General features: G+C 39.3%; 1 protein-coding gene across 16 annotated transcripts in view; it reads left to right on the top strand.

Moving 5' to 3' along the window:
* MLLT10 (MLLT10 histone lysine methyltransferase DOT1L cofactor) overlaps nt 1–15,171 on the top strand; it is a 242,830-nt gene extending 227,659 nt beyond the window's left edge. For all 16 annotated transcript variants that reach the window (XM_059660745.1, XM_059660753.1, XM_059660730.1 and 13 more), the window contains 6 exons: nt 1,831–2,019; nt 2,433–2,521; nt 2,658–3,019; nt 4,094–4,190; nt 10,273–10,476; nt 13,395–15,171. In XM_059660745.1, coding sequence (XP_059516728.1) covers nt 1,831–2,019; nt 2,433–2,521; nt 2,658–3,019; nt 4,094–4,190; nt 10,273–10,476; nt 13,395–13,439 — 986 coding nt within the window. In that variant the 3' untranslated portion in view covers nt 13,440–15,171. The remainder of the gene's footprint in view (nt 1–1,830; nt 2,020–2,432; nt 2,522–2,657; nt 3,020–4,093; nt 4,191–10,272; nt 10,477–13,394) is intronic.
* Nucleotides 15,172–26,370: the final 11,199 nt, after the last annotated feature.

Raw genomic sequence — 26,370 nt, forward strand, 5'->3', positions numbered from 1 at the left:
ATGCCCTGTTCCCACGGAGGCCAGTGCAGCTACGAGATCACCTCTGGGGGGTTAATGCAGGTGCTGAGGCAGGAGCAGGTGCAGACAGACACACCTGGTGGGCGCAGGCGGCCCTCGCTGAGGTGCCTTTTGTCAGCGTTCAAGATCAAGACCCCAGAGGTAGAGAGGAATTCCGTCCTCTCAGTGAAACAGTGGGATAGTCGGGGCGACTGTAGAGGAATGTGCACTTTGGGTGCCAGCACCCATGAGCGAAGGCTGCTCTGACTGAGCCTCGCTTGCTTGGGGCCTAGCCACACACCCCTGGGCAGCGGGTGACAGGACGTGCTTTTCCGAATTAATGAGAGAACACGTTGATTCTCCTGCTGCCCACAAAGGTGGAAAGTGAAGTGGGGAGACATGTGGGGAGTGAGCGAGGTTCCCTGTCTGGGGGTTCCAAATCTGCTGTTGGTTTCTTTCACCGCTGACTAGAGATATGCAGGGTGTCCCCCCAAAATGTATACACACTTTGAATACCTACTAATTCCAATGGTTTTAAGCATAAGAAAGAAACAACAATGGAGCTGTTATCTGTTAAAAGTGTGGGCACAAACAGGTAGTTGGACATTCCCTGAGGGGTCTCAGATTGGAGAGGGTGAAGGCCAGACTGAGGGGCCCCTATGCCCCCCACCCCACCCCAGTGCACTAATTTCATGCACCGGGCTACTATTATATATATTTATTTTCCTTATTGTTAGTAGACAAGTGCCATAAATTGTATATTTATGAATGGTGCCCTGACAGAAAAAAAAATGCTTATTGTAAGAAAATTTATGCTGGGATAATCCTTTAAATGATAGCTGGAGAACAGGTTTTGCTTAGTCTTACTGCATCTCATTTGGGTGCACTAAGAGTTTCTTTGTGGGATCTTGAATAGGAGGACTAAAAGTTAAATCCTTGGGAGATGACCATATGTGTTTATACCAGTAGAATTATATCTTTTTAAGGCCCTGGCAGCATGTTAAGCAAATACAACTTTTTAAGACATAGAACTTTTAAAGTGTCTGTCACTGTGGCATAATAGTAGCACTCTGAGGACTTATATGCAGGCATATAGGCCTAACCAATGGACACAGACAACAGGGCGGTGAGGGCATGAGTGGGAGGGGGGATGGGAGGTAATGTGGGGATAAGGACACATATGTAATAACTTAATCAATAAAGACATTAAAAAAAAAAACAGTAGCACTCTGTGTTGTTAGTCTAGAGGTCAGTTTTTTTTTTGAGGTGATGAGGAAGGACAGAAACTGGGCCTGTTTACAGATGATGAGCCTTCTCTGGGAGTGGGGGTTGTGGTGCACACACACTGCCCCCTGCTGGGAGATGTATGCATTAGCATTCTGAGCAGCTGGGCTTGGGGGTTCCTCACCTGTCTGGTAGCAAACTTAACCAAGCGGCAAACAAAAGCATGTGGTGATTATTGTGTTGAAGGATATTGTTATGATTCTTTCTCACTTTATACTATTAATGTAAAATACCCTAAAATGGCACTTTGACTTTAGTTAGGTTTTTATTTTGATGAAAATAAAATGTTTTTGTCTTTTTTTTTTTTTTTTGAGAATGGAAATTACCTGCACCAGGTGGGTGCTTTTTTGGTTATGCTTATATATGTACAAATACATTATGGTATATTTATATCTACATATAAATTTAGGAATAAAACTTAATCATTTAGAAATGCTTTACAGAATTTCTATTTTTCTATTTCAACTTATTTCTAAAGTTATCGACACTTATGTACTTAGCCTTGTGTGTGAACTTGTCTTTGTTAAAAACTATCCAAATGTTTGCTAGTTTTAGGAATGCTGAAATCATTACACCAACTTCAAGTTGAAAATCGAAGATTAGAGGAACAAATTAAAAACTTAACTGCCAAAAAGGAACGCCTTCAGTTATTGAATGCACAGCTCTCAGTGCCTTTTCCAGCAATAACAACAAATCCTAGTCCATCTCATCAAATTCATGCATTTTCAGCACAGAATGGTATGAAAATATTTATCATGTATCTATGAAAAGTAGGCTAGACTTTCAATACCTTTTAAATAAGTGAATAATAACTTACATGAAGATGTAGAAAAGGAATGATAGGTTATTTCAAAGAGCATAAAGAATCCTGTTAAGGGATGAACTTGAATTTGTTCCAACTTTATCACATAATTTAATGATAAATTTTATTTAAATGTGTAATGATTTTTTTATTGATTGAAAGCCAAGATATTCAATAGAGATAAATATTTTTATTATTATTATTTAAACTAGTCTTAGGAAGAGCAAGACTTAATTTTTAAGTGTTTTTAATGTGGGCCACAGGATAAGCTTTTAGATAAGCCTTTAATCTTATACCTGATGTAATTTAACAGGGTAAATAGGTTTATTTTTTTCTTTTATTTTTCTAGCTCCTACTACTGATTCCTTGAACAGCAGTAAGAGCCCTCATCTAGGAAACAGTTTTTTACCTGAGAATTCTCTTCCTGTACTAAATCAGGTAATTCTGCTGTGGTTAGTTTAATTTGTTTATTTTACTTACAAACAATAGTATATCACATTAAATGGTTTTAAATTATCTTAAACAGTTTTTCTGTGTTCCTTGCAATTTAAATTTCTGTTTTTTCTTCCATTAGGACTTAACCTCCAGTGGACAAAGCACCAGCAGCTCATCAGCTCTTTCTACTCCACCTCCTGCTGGGCAGAGTCCTGCTCAGCAGGGCTCAAGCGTTAGTGGAGTTCAGCAGGTCAATGGTGTGACGGTGGGGGCGCTGGCTAGTGGAATGCAGACTGTAACATCCACCATTCCTGCAGTGCCTGGAGTGGGTGGGATAATTGGAGCTTTGCCAGGTAACCAACTGGCAATTAATGGCATTGTAGGAGCTTTAAATGGGGTTATTCAGACTCCTGTCACAATATCCCAGAACCCTACCCCCCTCACCCATACAACTGTACCACCTAATGCAACTCATCCAATGCCAGCTACACTGACTAACAGGTGAGAAACTTACTTAAATATATTTTAGGTTTTTCAGTGCAACCTAATACCATGTTGTCCATGTTTTAGATTGGGATTTTAATGTGCTCCTTGTAGATGTACTCTAAGAAATTAAAGCCAACCAAACTTTTAAACTAAGTATATAATATTGAGAGCCATTTATTTTTGAAACTTAGCTAACTCTGAATAAAGCAAAATTAAACCACTTTAGTAACAAAACATTATATTCTGTGCTGAAAATTTCAGTCTTGATCTGTGATGTATATTTTAAATACTAATTTTTATCCCTGTGTATGTTGCCTTCATGTATCATAAATTCTGAAGAAAAGAAGTATTGTAATGAAGATCACATATGAATATTGGTTTCTTAAAATTGAGCTATGTAATTTCCTTAGTTTTATAATAAAAAATCTTTGATATAGGATGAAGGTTTAAATATTTATATTGAATATCTAGGGAGTGAGACTCTCTGTTTCATTGTACTAGAATTTTATTTGAATGTTTGTTCAGCATAAGGAGACTAAGATCATGTTATTGAACATACTTTTGAGGAATAAATCACTTTAAATGGATTTTCAGTGGGTACTAGTAAACTTCTTTATGGCTCTCTCTTCATTGGTGCTTAATTTTACTGATCATTGGGACCATTTAAAAAGCTTAGGTCAAATCACTCAGTAGTATGTTTGGATTATTTCTTGTTTTAAATATGTGTTACTTAGTGGGGGTTAAATGATTCGTGAATAATTAAGAATAAATTATTACATGTGCATGTTATAAACACATGTAAATTTCTATTCCATAAAATAACTTAGTGCCTGCTTGGTTTACAATAAAAAAGGAAAACAAAACATTTCTCGACAATGTGAATTCTTATTTATTTGTATGCGTGCTCACAGTGTGTGCACACACATATGCACACAGAAATAAATTTGTACATCATTGTTTCCAAGAATGTTATAATTAAAAACTTGACTTAACTTATTAAACATCAAATCAAAGAGTGGTCTTTCATTTTACATTTAAAAAAACATTAAAGGTATATAGTAGAAAGTAAGAATTTTAATCTTTTTTCAGTGCCTCAGGACTAGGATTACTTTCTGACCAGCAAAGACAAATATTTCTTCATCAACAGCAATTTCAGCAGTTGTTAAATTCTCAACAGCTCACTCCAGTAAGTGCTTCCTTTTGATAATATTTGATTTTTATTAGGAGAAAGTGATCTAAGTTGTAATAGATATTCAGTGTACCTTATTGATTATACATTTTGTGAAATAACATGGGATGCATAATATAAAAATAGTTTGTCTTTGTCATTTGGTATTATCTGCAGTTCCTGTAGTGACATTATATTAATTCACTTACAAATATTAGAACATGTGCTATGGTACTGTGGTACATTCTGGGATAGAGTGGTGAGCAAGATTTTGTATTTTCATGGAGCTTCGTTCTGATAGGGGAGATGGACAATAACTATATACTTTTTGGTAGTGACAAATATTGAGAAGAAAAATAAAGCAGGATAGGGATAGAGAACAGTGGCATAAGGCCATTTTTATAGGATGGTCCAGCTTTTTTGTGTAGGTGACTTTTGAGCACAGATCTAAATACAAGTTGAAGTTCAAAGAAGCATGACTTTCTGACATGGGAATAGACGAGAAAGCACACTCTAGGTAGAGGGAATAGCAGTTGTAAAAGACCTCAGCTGTACAAGTATTTATGTTTTCGAGACTAGAAAATAGGCTGGCATGACTATAGGACAGTGATAGCGAACCTTTTGAGCTCGGCCTGTCAGCATTTTGAAAAACTCTAACTTAACTCTGGTGCCGTGTCACATACAGAAATTTTTTGATATTTGCAACCATAGTAAAACAAAGATGTATAATTTTGATATTTATTTTATATATTTAAATGCCATTTAACAAAGAAAAATAAAAAAAATGAGCTCGCGTGTCACCTCTGACACACGTGTCATAGGTTTGCCATCACTGCTATAGGATGAGAGAGGCTCATGCAGAGGAAAGAAGATCAGATAGGTGGTTTTGGTCCAGAGATAAGACTGTCTTGTTTGGCTGTTTGTGGCAAGAAATTTAGATTTATCTTAAGTGCGATGGAAAGCCATCGGTGATTTTTTTTTAACTTTCTTCATGGAAAATTTAAAGTGTACCAATAGAGAGTATAATATACTAATCACCTAGCTTTAATAATTATCCAAATTTTTTAAAAGTTTTTTTTAAGAGTTTTGTTTTATATATTCTCAGTTTTTCTTTCAGGATTATTTAAAATAATTAATTAGAGGGCTTTGAACAGAATAGTAACATGATAATTACATTTTTAAAAGAGGAGATGAGTTTAGCTGCTGCATTATGGAAAATAGCCTGTGTGTATTAGGAGGGGAGATGGTGGCAACAATGAAACAGGAGCAGTCTAGGTAGATGTTGGCTTCTTAAAATAGCACGATAAATATGGCAGAAAACTGTCTGAAATTTTGTTGTTGTTAATTTTCACCCAGGAATATTTTCTCCATTCCTTTTTAGAGAGAATGGGAAGGAGGGTGGGCGCGGGGGCGGGGGGGGGGGCATTGATGTGAGAGAGACACATTGATTGGCTGCCTCATGTTTCCAAAATGGGGCAGGATCGAACCTGCAACCCAGGTACGTGCCCATGACCAGAAATCAAACCCATGACCCTGCGGTATGCAGGCCAATGCTCTAATCATTGAGAACCAGCCAGGGCTGGAATTGTATATTTTGAAGTTAGAACCAACAAGACTTGTTTGTTGGACATTCAAGAAAAAGAAGAGTCCTAAACAGTTGGATGTTGACTTTTACTGAGATTTGGATGACCAGAAGGAACAGGTTTTGGTGAGAAAACAGGAGTCTGATGTGAACATACTGAGTTTAAGATGGCTGTTTAGATGAGCTGTGCACTAGGCAGGTTGAGGAAATCTACTTTTATTGTTTTACATTTTAGTCCAAGGAAAGAATGCAGTTGAATATATAAATTTGGGGTCATCATTGCATATGTGATGTTTAGATTCACAAGATTTGATAAGATCTGAAGCCTGAGTCCTGGGCATCCTGGACAAGGAGAATAACCTAGTAAAGGAGCTAGGAAGAAAGTGGCCATTGAGTTAGGAGGGAACTGAGAAAGCTTCCGCCAAGTAAAACGCCTCTGGAAGGACAAGCAAAAATTGACCGTTGGATTTGACTGTCGAGAAGTTTTTCACAAATGCGGTTTTGGTAAGAAGTAAAAGCCTCACTGAGTGGTTCAAAAGAAAATGGGAGGAGAGGAAGTGAAGGTAGCATAGAGATAACCAAAGATGTTTTAGTGTAAAAAGTAGGGAAATAGGCACCTAACAGAAGAAAGACATGGTCTAAGGAGGTAGCTTCTATTCTTTTTGAATATCACAGCATATATGTATATCAATGGGTTAATTTCTGGTGCAGGAGAGGAAGAATAGGGCCAGAACAGCAAAGTTCCTAAGAAAGGAGAGAAGCTAAGGGTAGCATTGTATTCTAAGAAGAGGGCAGGCAGAGTAGTTGTCAGTGGATTTTTTGATAGGAGGTTGAGGAAATCTACTTTTATTGTTTTACATTTTTAATTAAATTATAAGTAAAGTTATCAGCTGAGGGAGAATGGAGTATTGGTGTTTAAGAATATGGAACAGCCTGGCTTGTGTTGCTCAATGGTTGGATGTCGACGTATGAACCAGGAGGTCACGGTTCAATTCCCAGTCAGGATACATACCTTGTTGTGGGCTCGATCCCCAGGGGGGTTGTTCAGGAGGCAGCCAATCAATGATTCTCTCTCATCACTTTTTCTCTCCCTCTCTCTTCCTCTCTGAAATAAATAAAAATATATTAAAGAACAAAGATGATGTGAATAGATACCTTGGTGAAGAGGGAGAAAGAATTTACTAAGACACGTGTGGAAGGAAGTGTGTGGCTCACATACAAGGGCAGCACTGATTGACCCTCTGTGGTCATAAATTTAAAGTGAGACCAAGTTGATATGGTTGTGTGACTTTTCTCTAGCTTCATTTCTTTAGCACACTTCATTAAGTTAGGCTACCTGGAGAAGGTACTATTCAGTTAACTCAGAATTTCAGCCTTTATCATTTCTTTCTAAAATATATCTACCTACTACTTTGATTTAGTCAAAAATATACTGAAAATATTTGTTTTAATTCTAAGGCATTTTCACTCTCACTGTATTTATAGTGATACAAAGATAAATTGTACATAATTTTTTTATTTATTATTTATTTTTGTTAATCCTCACCTGAGGATACTTTTCCATTGCTTTTAGATAGAATGGAAGCGGGGAGGGGGAGAGAGAGAAAGAAACATTGATGTGAGGGAGACACATCGATTGGTTGCCTCCAATACCCTCCCTGCCAAATAGGACCAGGGATTGAACCTATAACCCAAGGTATGTGCCCTTGACCAGGAATTGAACCGGAGACCCTTTGGTGTGTGGGCCAACACTCTACTAAGCAATACCAGCCAGGGCTGTATATAAATTCTTAAATGCTTACACTAAAATGTGATCTTGTTTTATTATCTCATGCCTCATCTTAATATGAAGTACTAAAATTTAGTTTATTTGGAGTTCTTCCTATTAATCAAGATTTTTACTCTAATAATAGCACATATCGATGTCATATTTCCAGAACATGGTTAAGGAATTTTTAGCACAAATTGTTGCTCAGAAACCGGTAAAGTTTGCTCATTTATGTAAGCAAGAATTTTATTATAAGGCACACTGCTTGACCCTACAGCCCCCACCAGCTGCTACCCTGTTTCTCTACTTGCTGTCTCCTCCTGATGACCTTCTTATTGCTAAGTCCCATGGTCAGTTCTAGTTCTTCATCTCACCTGACCTGACTGGTGACAGCATTTGACAGAATTGATCACTCCTCCCTCCTTGAAACCCTTTCTGACCTTACTTTCCAGGGCACCACATTATCTTGTTTTCCTACCTAACTGTGCCTCCTTTCCTAGGTCCTTCTCTCCTCCTCAGCCCCTTATTGTGTTTCAGAATTCAAAGATCTTCAGTCACGTAGCTTTAAATACCTTTCGTATGTAGGTACTTGCTTCTCCAGCCCTGGCCTCTCTCTGGAATTTCAAACTTCTTTACCCAACTGCTTACTTGATATCTCCACCTGGCTATCTTGCTAGACATTTCAAGCACAAAATGTCCAAAACCGAAATGATAATCTTCCACCACACACCTGCTCCACATAGTTGCCCTTCCTCAGCTGATGGCAAATCCATTCTTCTTGGTGCTTGAGCTAAAAACCTTACAGTCACCCTTCACTCCTCTTCCTCTCATGTCTCACATTGATTCCATCAAGAAATCCTAAATCAGGCTGTATCACTCCTCTGCTCAAAACCTTCCACTGGCTCCCCATTTCACTGAGTAAAAGCCTTACTGCTGTATTCTCTTTCCTCTTTGCTCTCTCCACTCCAGCACCCCTGGTCTTGCTAACTTCTTTGATCATACAGGATGTTCTCTGAGCACTGGCTGTTCCATCTGCCTAGGCGCCCCCTCCCCAGATCCACTCAGAGAATTCCCTGATGAATCCATTTCACATGACCCCCCACCCCTGCCATACTCTCTCTCACACCCTTCTCTTTCTCCTGACCTTTATTTTTATTTTTTGTTTTGTTTTGTTAATCCTCACCTGAAGATATTTTTTCTGTTGATTTTTAGAGAGGGCGGAGACACAGAGAGAGAAACATCGAGGTGAGAGAGATACATTGATTGGTTGTGTCCTGCACTTGCTTCGACCAGGGCCGGGGATTGAGTCTGCAACTGAGGTACATACCATTGACTGGAATCAAACCCGTGACCCTTCAGTCTGTGGGCTGATGTTCTAGCCACTGAGCTAAAGTGACTAGGCTAATTTTTTTTTTTATTGATTGACCCTTAGAGAGAGAGGGAGGGAAGGGGAGAGAGAGAGAGAGAGAGAGAGAGAGAGAGAGAGAGAGAGAGTGATATCAAGTGGTTGCCTCAGACCAGAACCTGCAACCCAGCTCTGTGCCCTTGACTGGGAATAGAACCCGAGACCTTTAAAGGCAAGTTTCTGTAGGCTGATGCTCTAATCACTGAGCAACACCAACCAGGGTTCCCCTGACCTTTAGCAATAATCATATTCTAACATTTTTGTTGGTCTCTCCCTCTTCCCCCCAGAGTGGACTACATAAGGACAGGGGTGTTCCCCCCTCCCCCATATGTCTCCAGCACAAAATACATGTCTCAAAACATTGCCTGGCACATAGTAATCACTCAAGAAATGAAATATATGCTTGCTATGAAGAATGGTCTCATTTACATAAAAAAAGCACCCTTCCTGTTGGCATGAATGAGAACTCTAAATTTATTTTTTAAGTTCCCAGAATTAGAGGATGGATTTGACCCACATAGTGCATTCTAAAGTCAAATACAGATAACTTGTGAGTTCTGTAAGTTGCTGTTCTTGATTTTCATGGAGAACCTAATTTTAGAATAGTGGTCTCCTGTATTTGTTTGCCCTTATTGAAAACAAGCCATTCACTGATGTTATTGACATTTTATATTAGACAGTTATTTTCTAGTGCAGTATATTTTTCCAGATGAGATACTAGTTTTCTTTCTTGGTATTATGAATGTAACTTACATTTAAATATTAAAGAAGAAAATAACCCTGGCTGGTTTGGTTCAGTGGATAGAGCATCGGCCCATGGACTGAAGAGTCACGAGTTCAATTCCCGTCAAGGGCCTGCACCTTGGTTGCGGGCTTGAACCCCGGTCCCGGTTGAGCACGTGCGGAGGCAGCCAGTCGATAGTCTCGCGTTCATATTTCTGTCTCTCCCACTCTCTTTCACTCTCTCTAAAAATCAATGGAAAAACATCCTCGGGTGAGTACTAACAACAAAAAATAAATAAAAATAAAGAAGAAAATAGAAAGCCGAAGCCGGTTTGGCTCAGTGGATAGAGCGTCGGCCTGCGGACTGAAGGGTCCCAGGTTCGATTCCGGTCAAGGGCATGTACCTGGGTTGCGGGCACATCCCAGTGGGAGGCGTGCAGGAGGCAGCTGATCGATGTTTCTCTCCCATCGATGTTTCTAACTCTCTATCTCTCTCCCTTCCTCTCTGTAAAAAATCAATAAAATATATTAAAAAAAAAAAGAAGAAAATAGAAAAGGCAGACCTTACTGACGGCTGAATTCTGTGAAGGGACTCACCTTCTCTCACGTGTTTTTACCTCAGGAGCAACATCAGGCCCTTCTGTATCAGTTAATGCAGCACCACCACCAGCACCACCAGCCCGAACTGCAGCAGCTACAGATCTCTGGACCGACACAGATGCCAATCAACAACCTACTTGCAGGTACTCAGGCACCACCGCTTCACCCAGCTACCACCAACCCATTTCTCACCATCCATGGCGATAATGCAAGTCAGAAAGGAACAGTAAGTATCTTTGTGTTGTTATATCTAGTGAAATAAAAAATTTGTTGATTAATCAGAAGAATTTTATTGATTAGAGATTATTATCTCCAATCTCTCCCATTAAAAAAGAATACATTATTCCCCTGGTAATTTCTTCTTAAATTTAGTTGTTTTAGCAGCTTTGTATTGTAAATACAAAGGACCTAAGCCAATTATATATCCCCTAAATATGTCAGTTTGAATATGCACATAAGGTTTGAAGGCTATCTTACAATTCAGCAGTTTTCAAAATGAAAATACATTTTACTTATGGGGACAGTTCACTCAAATGACAATACTTGGTGCTTTGTGAGTATCTATAATTTGTTTAATTGTCGAACTAATCTAGATATTTTAGGAATATTTTTATTTGTTCTGAAGTGTTTTCTAAAACTGACTTATAGTAAAATTAATATATAAATTTTAGGATAATCCAACTATTCTACCAAAAAGAAAGTAAATTATCACATTTATTATGAATTTAAATTTTTATTTTATGTAAGTGATAGCAATTTACCCTGTCAACGTACAAGTTAACATAAATTGAAAATGGATGGAGGAACAGTATACTATACATATAGTAGCATACATTTTATGGCTGTTTCTTTCTATCAGTGCTCCCCTTTGCATAGGTTTACTTTATTGGAGTGTGATTGTTTTTCCTAAATTCCAGCTCAGGGCAGAACCTGGTAGGGGAAGGATATTGGAAGAGAGTGGAGACTGGATATTAGGAAAAGAAAAAAGGGAAAGAATGAGATGTGAGACTTGGCAAATAAAAGTGTTAAAAGTCACAATGTTGGCTATTTCCCATAACTTGGAAAGCTTGCTGTTTACTGTGCTTTTGGTCTTTAGAAACTTTTAGTAACAAGAATTGGTTTAAGATCTAGATTATTGGTTTTCTTTTTTTTTTTTTTAATATATTTTGATTTTTTACAGAGAGGAAGGGAGAGAGATAGTTAGAAACATCGATGAGAGAGAAACATCGATCAGCCGCCTCCTGCACATCTCCCACTGGGGATGTGCCCGCAACCCAGGTACATGCCCTTGACCGGAATCGAACCTGGGACCCCTCAGTCCGCAGGCCGACGCTCTATCCACTGAGCCAAACCGGTTTTGGCAGATGATTGGTTTTCATTAACTCAACTCTTTAGTGCTTTTTGTTTGCCCCATTGTTTCTGGATTGTGAATACATACAGTCCTTACCACAAACTTAGTTACTTCTCCCGTGTTTTGCCGACATGGGAAATTTAAATGTTTCTATATTAATTTAGTAATTTTTTTGTATTGTTTTTTTCCTCTTGTGTTAAAAAGTGAATTCCAAGCTAACTTTTCCTACAATATGAATGTATTTTTTATATTATTTTTAATACATTTCAGAGAGGGAGAGGAAGAGAGAGATAGAAACATCAATAATGAGAGAAAATCATTGATCAGCTGCCTCCTGCACGTCCCACACTATGGATCGAGCCCGCAACCCAGGCATGTGCCCTGACGGAGAATCCAACCGTGACCTCTTGGTTCATAGGTCGATGCTTAACCACAGGCCATACTGGCCAGGCATGAATGTATTTTTTAATGGAAAATCACAATAGTAAATAATATAAAATAAACAGTATTAATTACCTAATGAAGAAAAGCAAGGCTGGAAAATAATATTTATAAGTTCCTGCTATATGTTAGACATCCTTTTTATTTTATTTTATTGATTTCAGTGAGGAAGGGAGAAGGAGAGATAGAAATATCAATGATGAGAGAGAATCATTGATTGGCTGTCTCCTGCACACCCCCTACTAGAGATCGAGCCTGCAACCCGGGCATGTGCCCTTGATTGGAATCAAACCCGGGACCCTTCAGTCTACAGGCTGACACTTTATCCACTGAGCCAAACCAGCTAGGGCTAGACATCTTTTTTGTTGTTGTTAATTGTCACCTGAGGATATTTTTTCCATTGCTTTTTAGAGTGAGTAGAAGGGAGAGAGGGATGGGGAAGAGAGGAGGAGAGAGAGAGAAATATTGATGTGAGAGAGACACATTGACTGGTTCCCTCCCACATGTGCCCCTCTAGGGTTCTGAGAGTGAACATGCAACCCAGGTACATACCCTTGACTGGGAATTGAACCCACAACACTTCAGTGCACTGGCCAACACTAAATACTGAGTCACACCGACCGGGCCAGATACAGTAGTATGCAGGATTTTAGTCTTTAAAATAATAATGAGCTGTAATCCCATTTTTATTAATTTAATAAGAGTATACTCAAAGAATTTAAAGATCAAAGGATAAAAGGCACATGTCACATCAGAACCCATGACTGTTAGTCCATAAAAATTTCATTTTCCATAATACCATATTACTACTTCTGTGGATAAGTCAATTTCAAGAGATGCTTTCTGCCGAAACCGGTTTGGCTCAGTGGATAGAGCGTCGGCTTGCGGACTGAAAGGTCCCAGGTTCGATTCCGGTCAAGGGCATGTACCTGGGTTGCGGGCACATCCCCAGTAGGAGATGTGCAGGAGGCAGCTGATCGATGTTTCTCTCTCATCGATGTTTCTAACTCTCTATCTCTCTCCCTTCCTCTCTGTAAAAAATCAATAAAATATATTTTAAAAAAAGAGATGCTTTCTACATTCATTCCTTGAGTCTGTTCCTGAGATAGGCATTTCTGTCTTTGTTTACCGCTGAATTTCATGTTTATAAAACAACTGATAATGTTTACTAGTAAATGTATGTGTTTATATTATGCTAAAAAATAACCATGTTGACTTATAGAAAAAAAAATGAATAACCGTATATACCACATTTTACCTCACTTACAATTTTAATTTAGAGGGTATTACCTCAATTGTGGGCCAAAAACTGATTTAGCTAATGCATCTGATTTTGTTTGTTTTAACTGCAGAGACTTAGTGATAAAACCGGGCCTGTTGCTCAAGAGAAAAGTTGACAGTTGAGAAATGGCTGAAAATTGCCTGTCCTGCTGTCCTAGCACTTCATTGGCTGCTCTTGCAGTCCTCTTACTACACCTATGAAGAAACGCAACAAGAAACTAACCGCACAACAAAGGACTAATTGCCACAAGGACATTCTTTTAAGGCTTTGATTAATTTTCTTGTTGCTTTGTTGCACTGAAATGGAATTCCCATGTCCCCCACCCCTCACTCAGATTTTTTGAACTTTGAAAGAAAATTTTTGTCAGTGAAATAATTTACATGCAATGCGTTTATCAACCTAAGAGAAATTTAATATAGTTGGTACACAACTAATTTTGTTACAAATTGGAGAGATGAACAGCAAAACTAAAGACTTGCTTCATTTATAAACTATTTTATCTTGTATGAGTTGGAATGAAGCTTGTCTGAGTAACAAGTATATTTTGTTTGAATTACAGTGTGCTTGCTCTTTGAGTCAAAACTTAAAACAAATTTCAAGGAACTGTCCAATTTCTTCTGGAGTTTTATTGGTTATTGCAAATAAATAGGTCACCAACAGGGACGTGGCAGTCTTTGTTATAAAAATTTCCTTTCTAATGGGATTTGGCCAATTTTGGTAATCAAGTTAGGAGGGTAATGTCTGCTTCTGCTAAAGGTAATTTTCTTTTGCTAAATGCTTTTTCTTTAGTGTTAAGACCTACTCATATTTCAAAAAAGCTTTGAGTTAAGTGAGTTCTAAGGCTGCTGGGGGAACCAGATCAATTCAAAGTGAAAGATTTCTTTCAGAAAGAGGGGCCACTCTGGAAACTGATGGTAGAGTTTGGCCTGAATCAAGTGCCTGTTAGTACCTCCATGGTGTTGAAATGGCTCTGAACAGCTGAGCTTGCACTATACTATACTATAGTCAGTCCTTGTGAGTAGCAGGGATAGTCATGTTGCACCAGCAGCCTTCCCCATGGTTCTGCCTTTATTAAAAACTTTCTATGCCACCATAGATAGCTCAGGCAAAACTATTACCTGGGTATTTATCCACTAATGAGTCACAAGGAAATGAGTGGATTTGGTAAGGATTTTTGTTTTTTTAATTTAAAAACTTCCCATTTCTGATAATTGATTTCAAACAAACAAAATAAGACAAGCAACCGACCACGACAGTTCCTGAAATAGGTGAAATCTGTATGACAGACCTTCTACTTTGGGTAGCCACACTCCTGGTGTGACAGGATGGCTGTGTATAAATTAAACAATTGGGAACACAATCATTGAACTGTTCTTAAATGTGTGAGTTATTAGTGGAAAAGACCCAGCTGTAATTAGACCTCCACTGTGTACTTAGCTGGAAGAACATGTTAATTCTGCAATATGTCTCTTGGTTAAACATTGCACAGTTCTTACCTCATTTCTGTAAATAAGGTTTTGTGAATCTGTTTTGTATTGTGAAAAATTCATAAGATAACATTGATATTTTGATTTGTAATATTTCTAATTAGTAGATTTAATTGAAAAGTAAAATTAATTTATTTTTATATGTTCAGGGGAATTTTAAAGAAAGTCAAATCTTTTGTAGATAATTTAAAAAAATCGGTGTGGTTTATTTTACTTACTTAACCCACTGATTGTTATTCTGTAACAATTTGTATAAATGGCAAATTTTGAATGTGTTGTTATTTTACCTAGATGTAAAATCCACATGTATTAAAGAAAATGTACAAAGTTTTTGTTAATAAAATTTAATAATGTTTATAACTCTGCCATTTTTCTAGTTTTATTGAGCTATAATTGACATATGGCACTGTGTAAGTTTAAGGTGTACAGCATAATAATTTGACTTACATATATTGAGGTGATTACCACAATAAGTTTAGTTATCATTATCTCATAAAGATACACACACACACACACACAAATTTTTTTTCTGTGATGGGAACTCCTATGATTTACTCTCTTAATAACTTTTAAGTATACCATAAAGCAGTGTTGACTATAGTCATCATGTACATTTTATCCATTAGCATTTATTTATCTTACTAGAGGCCCGGTGCACAAAAATCTGTGCACTCTGGCGGGGAGGGGGGGGGGGGAGTCCCCTCAGCCCAGCCTATGCCCTCTCCCAGTCTGGGACCCCTCAGAGGATGTCCACCTGCTGGCTTAGGCCCGATCTCTGGGGGATCAGGCCCAAGCTGGCAGTCAGAAATCACTCTGGCAGCCTGGCATCCCTCAGGGGATGTTTACTTGCCAGCGGGAAGCAGGCCTAAGCTGCAGTCAGACATCCTTAGTGCTGCTGAGGAGGTGGGAGAAGCTCCCACCACCACCGCTGTACTGGGAGCCGTCAGCCTGGCTTGTGGCTGAGCAGATCTCCCCCTGTGGGAGTGCACTGACCACCAGGGGGCAGCTCCTGCATTGAGCATATGCCCCCTGGTGGTCAGTGTGTGTCATAGTGACCAGTCATTCCCAGTCGTTCTGCTGTTGGGGTCAGTTTGCATATTACCCGTTTATTATATAGGATAGAGGCCTGTTGCATGGGTGGGGGCTGGCTGGTTTGCCCTGAAGGGTGTTCCGGATCATGGTGGGGGTCCCGCTTGGGTGCCTGGCCAGCCTGGGTGAGGGGCTGATGGTTGTTTGCAGCTGGTCACACCCCCTTCAGGGTGGGGGTCCCCACTGGGGTGCCTGGCCAGCCTGGGTGAGGGGCTGATGGCTGTTTGCAGGCTGGCCACAGCCCTTTCAAGGTGGGGGGTCCTGCAGGGGTGCCTGGCCAGTCTTGGTGAGGGGCTGAGGGCCGTTTTCAGGCTGGCTAAGCCCCCCAGTGGGGACCCTCACCCCATGAGGGTGTGGCCAGCCTTGGTGAGGGGCTGATGGCTGTTTGCAGGCTGGCCACAGCCCCCAGCCACCCAAGCTCCCAGTGGAGGCTGGCTGGAAGCAGGTATCTGGGATTTATTTGTCTTCTATAATTGAAACTTTGTTGCCATGAGCGGAGGCCACAGCCAGCTCAGGGCAGGCAGGAAGCTTGGCTTCCTCCATCGCTTGGGCAATCAAGCCTCCTGCTTGCTCCAGCTCCCTGGCTGCCAGCCGCCATCTTGGTTGGGTTAATTTGCATGCAGCCGCTCTGATTGGCTGGTGGGCGTGGCTTGGGGCATGGCAAAGTTACAGTCAATTAGCATCTTTGTCTTTTATTAGTGTAGTTAACACAATTTCTTTATTCATCCATGGATGCATGCAGGTTGTTTCCATATCTTGGCTACTACAATGCGCATGAGTGTGTGTGTGGCGGGGGGGGGGGGGGGGGGGGAGGGGGGGGCACGTATATCTTTTCCAGTTAGTGTTTTTGTTTTCTTCAGATAAATACCCAGAAGTTGAATTGCTGGGTCATATACTAGTTCTATTTCTAATTTGTTGAGGTACCACCACACTATTTTCCATAGCGACTGCACCAATTTACATTCTCAGCAATAGTGCACAGGGTTCCCTTTTTCCACTTCCACGCCAACACTTGTTATTTCTGATGTTGGTTAAAAGGTGTCTGGTGATATCTCATTGTGGCTTTTATTACATTTCCATGATGATTAATGATGTTGAGCATCTTTTCATATGGTTCTATTGGCTATCTAAATGTCTTCTCTGGAAAATGTTTACTAGGTTTTCTGCCCATTTTTTAAAAAACATGTTTTTATTGATTTTTAAAGAGAGAGAAAGGGAGAGGGATAGTGAGATAGAAATATCAATGAGAGAAAAGTATCATTGATCAGCTGCCTCCTGCAAGTCCCCTACTGGGGATCAAGCCTGCAACCCGGGCATGTGTCTGTTTTTATGCCAAATACCATACTGTTTCAATTACTATAGCCTTCTAATATAGTTTGAAATAGCGGAGTGTGATGCCTCCAGCCTTCTTCTTTCTCAAGATTTGTTTAGCTATTTGTGCTTCCCTACAAATTCTATTTCTATGCAAAATGATACTGGAATTTTGATAGGGATTACACTGAATCTATAGATTGCTTGGGGTAGATATGGACATTTTAACAATATTAATTCTTCCAAACCAGAAGCATGAAATTTCTTTCCATTTATTTGTGCCTTTTTCCATTTGTTTTATAAATGTTTTGTAGTTTTCAACATGGTCTTTCACCTTCTTGATTAAATTTATTCCTAGTTATTTCTTGATGCATTATAAATGGGATTGTCTTCTTAATTTTTCTTTTTGATGGTTTATTATTAGTGTAAAGAAACAGATTTTCGTACATTGATTTCGTATTTTGCAACTTTACTAAATTCTTATAGTTTATTGATGGAGTGTTTAGAGTTTTCTATATATGTTTATTATGTCATCTGAAAATAGTGACTGTTGTGCTTTCTTTTCCATTAGTATGCCTTTTCTTTTTCTTCCCCATTGCTCCTACTAGGACTTCCAATACTATGTTGAATAAAAGTGGTGAGAGAGTGTGTTCTTGTGTTGTCCCTGATCTTAGAGGAAAAGCTTTTAGCTTTCCACAGTTGAGTATGATGCTAGGTATGTGCGTGTCATATTATGCTGCCTTTCTTATGTTGAAGTATGTTTTCCCTATACCCATCCATTTGCAGCTTGTATCACACATGGATTTTGAATTTTTGTCAAATGCTTTTTCAGCATCTGCTGAGATACGCCTGTCATTTTAACCTGTTTGGTAATGTGGAGCATCACATCGACTGACTTATGGATGCTGAACCATCTTGCCTCACTAAAATAACTCCCACTTGATCATGTTGTATGATCCTTTTAATGTGTCCTTGAATTCAGTTCGTAAATATTTTGTTGAAAATTTTTGCATCTATGTTCATCAGGAATATTGGGATTTTTTTGTGTGGTGTCCTCTGTGTGGTTTGGGGATCAGGTTAACGCTGCCCATGTAAAATGAGTTTGGAAGGGCTCCCCTTTTATTTTTTGAAGAGTTTGAGAAGGATTAGTATTCTTTGAATATTTGGTAGAGTTTGCCTGTGAAGCAGGCTGGTCCTGGACTTTTGTTTCTTTGGAGGTTTTTGATTATTGACTCAATCTCCTTGCTAGTAAAAGGTCTGTTTCAATTTTCTACATCATGATTCAGTTTTGATAGGTTATGTTTCCAAAAATTTATTTATTTCTTCTAGGTTGTCCAATTTGTTGGATTATAATTGTTCACAGTCTTTTATGATCCCCTGTATTTCTGTAGTATTCAGTTATAACATCTTTTATTTCTGATTTTATTTGAGTCCTCTTTTGTGTGTAAGTTTATCTACAATGTATCAGTTTTATCTTTTCAAAGAAACTGCTCTTAGTTTAATTGATCTTTTCTATATTCTTTTTAGTTTATATTTCATTTATTTCTGCCCTAATCGTTGTTATTTCTTTCTTATACTAAGTTGGGGCTTCATTTGTTCTTTTATACTTTCTTGAGAGATAAAGTTAGGTTGTTTATTTGAGACTTTTTTGTTTCTTGGGGTAGGTATCTATTGCTATGAACTTCTTAGAACTGCTTTTGCTTCATCTTATAAATTTGATATGTTACATTTCCATTTTCATTTGTCTCAAGGTGTTTTTTCGCTTAATTTCTTCTTTGACCCATTGGTTATTCTGTAGAATGTTGTTCAATCTCCACATATTTGTGATTTTTCCAGTTTTCCTTGTGTATTTTCTAGTTTCATATCATTGTGGTTGGAAAAGATGTTTGATATGGTTTCAATCCTCTAACTGTATTAAGACTTGTTTTGTGGTCTAAAATTCTCTGTGTTGGAAATTGTTGCATGTTCATCTCAGAAGAATGTGTATGTGTTGCCAATGGAATGCTTTGTAGCTATCTGGTAGTCCATCTGGTTGGACATGCTTAAACCAATGTGACCTTATTGATTTTCTGTCTGGATGATCTCTCCATTGAGTAAGTCGGGAATTCCAGTTCCCTACTATTGTCTAGCTTTCTATTTCTCTCTTTAGGGCTGACAATATTTGTTTTATGTATTTAGGTGCTTCTGTGTTGGATGCAAAAGTATTTTTAAATAGATTTTTATTTATATTTTAGAGAGAGAAGAAAGGGGAGAGAGAGAAACATCACTAGTTGATTCATATATGTGCTCTGACCAGGGATCGAACCCGCAACCCCGGGTATCTAGATGACACTCTAACCAACTGAGCTACCTGGCCAGAACTGGATGCATAAGTATTTAAATATATTATATTCTTGTATTGGTTTGACCCTGTTATCATTATGTAGCACCCTTTTTTGCTCATTACAGTTTTTGTTTTAAATTCTGTTTTATCTGATATGCCAGGTGTACCAGTTAATAATGCAGATTTTGTAATCAAAGAAAACACGATAATTTCAAGAGAAACATCAAAAGTGCTTTATTCAAAGTAATGTCCATTGCTAGCTACACATTTTCCCCATCTTTCAGGTAATTTGTGGATACCGTCCCAATAGGACTTTTCTTGTTTTGAGGCAAACCATTCAGAGACCCAATTTTCTACTTCTTCGTACGTTTTGAAGTGCTGCTCAGAAAGTGCGTGTGCCATCGATCAGAACAAGTGGTAATCTGAAGGAGCAAGGTCTGGTGAATACAGCGGGTGGGTTAATACTGCCCAGGCAAGATCTCTTAACGTGTCTTTAACTGGTTTTGAAGTGTGTGATGGTGCGTTATCATGAAGCAAAATTACTTTGCTGTGTCTTCTGGCCCATTCTGATTGTTTCATGATCAAAGCTTGGTTCAAATTGATTATTTGTTGTCAGTAGTGGTCAGTATTAACGGTTTCACCTGGTTTTAGAAGCTCATAATACACCACACCTTCCTGATCCCACCAAACGCAGAGCGAGCATTGTCTTTCCGAAGCGATTTGGCCTTGCAGTCGATGTTGATGGTTGACCTGGATTAACCCATGATGTGCATTTGGATTCTCAAAATAAATCCACTTTTCAATCCCAGTCACAATTCGATGCAAAAAAGACTTTCTTTCGTGCCATTGAAGCAACATTTTACTGATGACTTTTTGGTTTTTCCATTTGTCTTTTGTTCAGTTGATGTGGCGCCCGTTTTCCTTCCTTTAAAATCTTCCCCATTGATTGTAAATGGTCGGAAATTGTTTGCTGAGCAACGTTTAATCTTTCTGCAAGTTGTTTCTGAGCTTGACATGCATCTTCATCCAATAATGCTTGTAATGGTCTTCAAACTTTTTCGATTGACCTGGACATTCTTTGTCTTTCACATTGAAATCATCAGTGTTTAAACCAGCGTTCACGAGCATCTTGAGATGGAGCATGTTCACCATAAGCTTCCTGAAGTATACGATAACTTTTTCTTCAAAATAAAGTAATGAATTAAAACTTCCCTCAAATGCCCTTTTTTTGACACAAAATTCGACATTTTTAAGCATAAAAATATCTATGATGTTAACACCTTCAGCAAATTTGACATACGAAGTTTTGCAGCTTGCTGTCAATACAACAAAATAGCATACATATCAAATCACATATATATATCAACATATGTGTAACTCCATCTATTGAAAACAATTTGCATTATTAACTGGTACACCTAGTATTTTAAAGACTATTATTGAAAGTATTACATATGTCCCCCTTTTCCCCCCATTGACCCCTTGTAGCTAACTGCCACCCTCCACCACGCCCCCCCCCCCCCCCCACACACACACACACACTATTGGCCTGTAATTCTCTTTCTTTGTAGTGTCTTTATCTGGTTTTGGAATTAGGATAATGCTGGCCTCAGGAAAAGAATTTGGAAGTGTTTCTTCCTCTTGGATTTTCTGAAATAGTTTGAGGAGAATAGGTATTAGTTCTTCTTTGAGTGTTTGTTAAAACTTCCCTGTTTAGCCATCCGGATCAGGGCTTTTGTTTGTTGGGAGTTTTTTTATTACTACTTCAATATCATCAGTTGTTATTGGCCTATTCAGGTTTTCTGATTCTTCCTGATTCAGTTTTTGGAGATTGTATTATTCTAGGAATTTGTCCATTTCATTCACATTGTCCAGTTTGTTGGCATATAGTTGCTCATAGTATTTTCTTACAATTCTCTCTATTTCTGTGATGTCAATGATTACTTCACCGCTTTTGTTTCTAATTTTAATTATTTGGGTCCTCTATCTTTGTTTCTTGATGAGTCTGGCTAAAGGTTCATTATCTCGTTTATCTTTTCAAAGAACCAGCTCTTGGTTTCATTGATCTTTTGTGTTTTTTTCAGTCTCTGTGTCATTTATTTTCACTCTGATCTTTATTATTTCCTTTCTTCTACTTACTCTAGGCTTTTCTTCTTGTTCTTTTTCTAATTCTTTAAGTTGTAGGGTTAAATAGTATATTATTAATTTTTCTTGTATTTTGAGGTAGGTCTGTAGTGCTATGAACTTCCCTCTTAGGACTGCTTTTGCTGTGTCCCAGAGATTTTGGATTGTTGTGTTTTCATAGTCATTTGTTTCCAGGATGTTTTTTATTTTTTTCTTGATCTCATTGGTAATCCAGTAATTGTTTAATAATATGCTATTTAGCCTCCATGAGTTTGAATGTTTTTGAGTTTTTACTGTAGTTGATTCCTAACTTCATTCCATTATGATCTGAGAAGATGCTTGATATGATTTCAATCTTCTTGAACTTGTAGAGACTTGTTTTGTGTCCTAACATGGTCTCTCTATAAGAATGACCCATGCGCACTTGAGAAGGATGTATATTTTACAGCTTTGGGGTCAATTATTCTATAAATGTCAAATCCATCTGATCCAGTGTGTCATTTAGAATCACTGTTTCCTTGTTAATTTTTTGTCTGAAAGATGTATCCCGTGAAGTCAACAGGGTGTTAAAACCCCTGATTATAACTATATTGCTGTCAATCTCTCCCTTAAAGTCCTCCAGAAGTTTTTTTTATTATAGTTAGGTGCTCCTATATTGGGTACATATATGTTTCCCAGGGTTATATCCTCTTGTTGGATCAATCCCTTTAGTATTATATAGTGACCTTTATTGTCTCTTGTGATGGCCTTCATTTTGAAGTCTATTTTGTCAGATATGAGTATTGCCACACCAACTTCTTTCTGTTTCCATTTGCATGGAAATTTTTTCCATCCCTTCACTTTTATCCTGTATGAGTCTTTTGTTCTGAGGTGGGTTTCTTATATATCTGGGTTATGTTTTCATGTTCATTCAGCTACCCTATATCTTTTGATTGGAGCATTTAAGCCATTTACATTTAAGGTTATTATTGATAGGTACTTATTGATAGTCATTTTAATTCTGTATGGCTATGTTCTCTCTCTCTCTCTCTCTCTCTCTCTCTCTCTCTCTCTCTCTCTCTCTCTCTCTCTCTCTCTCCTCGTTATAGCAGTCCCTTTAGCTTTCTTGCAGTGCTGGTTTGGTGGTAGCTATTTTTTTTTGTTTTTTTTTTGTCTGGGAAGCTCTTTATTTCACCATCTATTTTGAATGATAGCCTTGATAGATATAGTAATCTTGGTTTCAGATCCTTGCTTTTCATTACCTGGAATACTTCATTCCATTTCCTTCTGGCTGTAGAGTTTCTGATGAGAAATCAGCTGACAGCCTTGTGAGAGCTCCTTTGTAGGTAACAAATTGCTTTTCTCTTGCTGCCTTTAATTTTTGGCATCTAAATTATGATGTGTCTGGGCGTGGACCTGGTTGGGTTCTTGCTTGGCACTCTCTGTGCCTCCTGAACTTGTGTGACTTTTTCCTTTACCAGGTTAGGGAAGTGTTCTGCCATTATTTCTTTAAACACGTTTTCTATCCCTTGCTCACTTTCTTCCCCTTCTGGTAGTCCTATGATGCGAATATTGTTACATTTCATGTCCCACAGCTCCCTTAAGCTGTCCTCTTGTTTTTTAATTGTTTTTTCAAATATATTTTTTATTTCAGAGAGGAAGGGAGAAGGAGAGAGAGATAGAAACATCAATAATGAGAGAGAGTCATTGATAGGCTGCCTCCTGCATGCCCCACATGGGATCGAGTCAAAACCTGGACATGTGCCCTGACCAGGAATCAAACGACCTTCTGGCTCATAGGTCAACACTCAACCACTGAGCCATGCTGGCTCGGCATTTTTGTTGTTGTTGTTTTGGTTCTCTGAGTGATTTCTTTTCCATGTCTTCTAATTCACTGATCAAATCCTTTGTTTCCCCTCATCTGCTGTGTATTCCTTCCACTGTGTTCTTTATTAGTGCTATGTCATTTTTCGTAATTATTATATCTTTTCTTATGCTGTAGAGCATCTTTGCTATCATTATTCTGAACTCTATGTCTAATAAATTTCTTATCTCCATTTCATTTAGCTCTTCTTCTGGAGAATTCTCTTGTTATTTTGTTTTGGGCTTGTCTCCCCATTTTGGCTGCCTGTTTAGGTATGTGTGTGTATTAGGTAGATCTGCTATGCCTCCCAATCTCTAGTGCAGGAAATGTCACATACTGTTTCTGACTAGCCCTGAGTGCTGTGTGGAGCTGTCAGCTATCCCTAGCTTATGGATCCCGCTGCTGGGGCTGGATGCCTTTGGAAAGGACCAGATGTGCACCAAGGTCTGCTTTTCCTAGCCCCAGGTCCAGAAATAGATCAGGTGAAGACTCAAAGCCTCCAGAGATCCGCCTCTGCCTGCAGTCAGATTGTATTCAGTCTTGATTAGCTTCAGGTTATTGACCACAGAGTAGAGCGAGAGGTTTTCCAACAGGGTGGGGCAATTGCTTCCCCCCTAGGCAACAGCTGCCTGGAAGATAAATGTGTGCCCGAGAAAGATGTCCTCTGCAGTGTGAGGGAATGACTCAGCACAAGAAAACAGGGTTTCTGCCTTCTGAGCTTTAACCCCTGGGCCCCCCAACCCTGGCTTCTGCTCCCACAGCTCCAGTCCACTCTGCCTCCTTCTACCAGAACCCAAGGTGAGTGGCTGCACACAAAATTTTGTGTGTTGGCTCTTTCAGAGGGTACCTGCATTTCTAGCTATCTCTCCCTGGCAGATAGCAACCCTGCTGCTTTTCACAGCTTCATGTTATGTGGTCACCTTTCGCAGTTCTGGTGCTCTGGGCTGGGGAGCCCAGTTTGGGGTTTAGACCCCATATTCTCTGTGAAGCTTCTTATTTCCCCTTCAATTTTGAATGATAGCCTTGCTGGATAGAGTATTCTTGGATTCAGTCCTTTGCTTTGCATCACTTTGTAAATTTCCATCCATTCTTTTCTGGCCTGATGTGTTTCTGTTGAGAAATCATTTGATAATCTAATGGGAGATCCCTTGTATGTAACTTTCCATCTCTCTCTTGCAGCCTGTAACATTCCCTCTTTGTCCTGAACATTTGCCAGGGTAATTATGATGTGTCTTGGTGTGGGTCTTTTTGGGTTCACCTTGTTTGGGACTCTCTACGCTTGTGTGACTTTTTTCTTCCCCACCTCAGGGATGTTTTCTGATATTATTTGTTCAAATAGGTTTTCTAATCCTTGTTCCTCTTTCTGTTGTTCTGGCACCCCTATTATTCATATGTTGTTTCGTTTCATGTTGTCCCAAAGCTCCCTTAGGTTCTCCTCCTGTCTTTTAATTTTTTTCTCCAATTGCAGTACAGTTTGGGTGTGTTTTGCTTCCTTGTCTTCTAATTCACTAATTCGGTCCTCCGCTTCTCCTAGTCTACTGTTGATACTTTCAATGGTATAACACTCTTCATTTCTTCTTGGGTCTTACATAAGTTATTGATTTTTTCATCTGTTTCTTCTTGCTTCTTGCATAAGTTGTTGATTTTTTCCTCCATCTGGTTTATGCACTCTAGGACCCTTATTCTGAATTATTTTTCTGTCATGTTGCATGCCTCTGTATCACTTAGCTGCTTTTCTGGCGAGTCCGCCTTTTCTTTCCTTTGGGGGTTTCTTTGTCTACCCATGTTTGATCTCACTGACATATCTAGATGTTGAGTTGTTCAGTGGCTGCTCCCTGGGTAGCAGTGGCTCCTCGGGCTGTGGTTGCTCCTCGGGTGGTTGCGGTAGCAGCTGCTCCTCAGTTGGCAGCAGCTCCTCTGGTGGGTGCTGTTCACAGCTGTGGTGGCTCTTCTGGCTGGTTGGGGGAGGCTTCACGTACAGCTGCTGTTCCTCAGACAGAGGGTGTGGTGATCAGGAGGCTGCTGTTGCTTGGATCTTTCCGTGAGAAGCAGGACTACACGTAGTCGCGCTGTCCCAGATCCAGTGTCTCTGGGTTAGCAGCCGATCTCTGGATGCCGGGTCTTTGGGTGTACAGTATACATTTCCAAAAAACAGCCACTCAAGATGGCACAGTCTCCGCGGCTGAGCCGGTGCTCCGGGAGAGATTTCAGCCGCAGTCTCCAACTTTCAATCCGATTTCTCAAGGATTCCTCCGCCGTTCCCCAGGTACTAGGGTCTTGCTAAAGTGAATTCCACTCCATGGGGTCAGCCCGGGTACAACAGTTCATCCACTGTAATCATGGCCAGTCCTCACAGCCAGTCAACCTTGGGCTCCAGCAGAGGGAGGGCCGAGTGGACTGGAGTTGCGTGAGCAGAAGCCAAAGTTGGGGGATCTGGGGTTGGAGCTCGGAAGGCAGACACTCCGGTTCTAGACCCCATATTCTCAGTGGGAACCCCCCATAGCTGAGTTATCCCTCTGGACCTTCAGCTGCTGTCTGTGGGAGCCCGGGCAGCCCTTTCATACCTTCACACTTCCTACCAGTCTCTATGCAGGCTCCACTTTCCATCCTTGGTTATCAGGTTCTCTCCAGCTAGTCTTTAGTTGATTATTCAGGATAGTTTTTCTGTATTTTAGTTGTAATTCCAGTTTGGTCCTGGGAGAGTGTCAATGTAGCTTCCACTTACTCCACCACCATTTTGGAACTCTCATAACATCCTATTTTAGATTGATAACAAGTTTGATAGCTTGTTATTCCTAAACTTTACTCTTTTACTTCTCCCCTCACATTTTTTTTTCCAAATTATACCAAGGTAATAAATGCTGTTTAT

Source organism: Myotis daubentonii, chromosome 1, assembly GCF_963259705.1.
Source record: "Myotis daubentonii chromosome 1, mMyoDau2.1, whole genome shotgun sequence".
NCBI lineage: Eukaryota > Metazoa > Chordata > Mammalia > Chiroptera > Vespertilionidae > Myotis > Myotis daubentonii.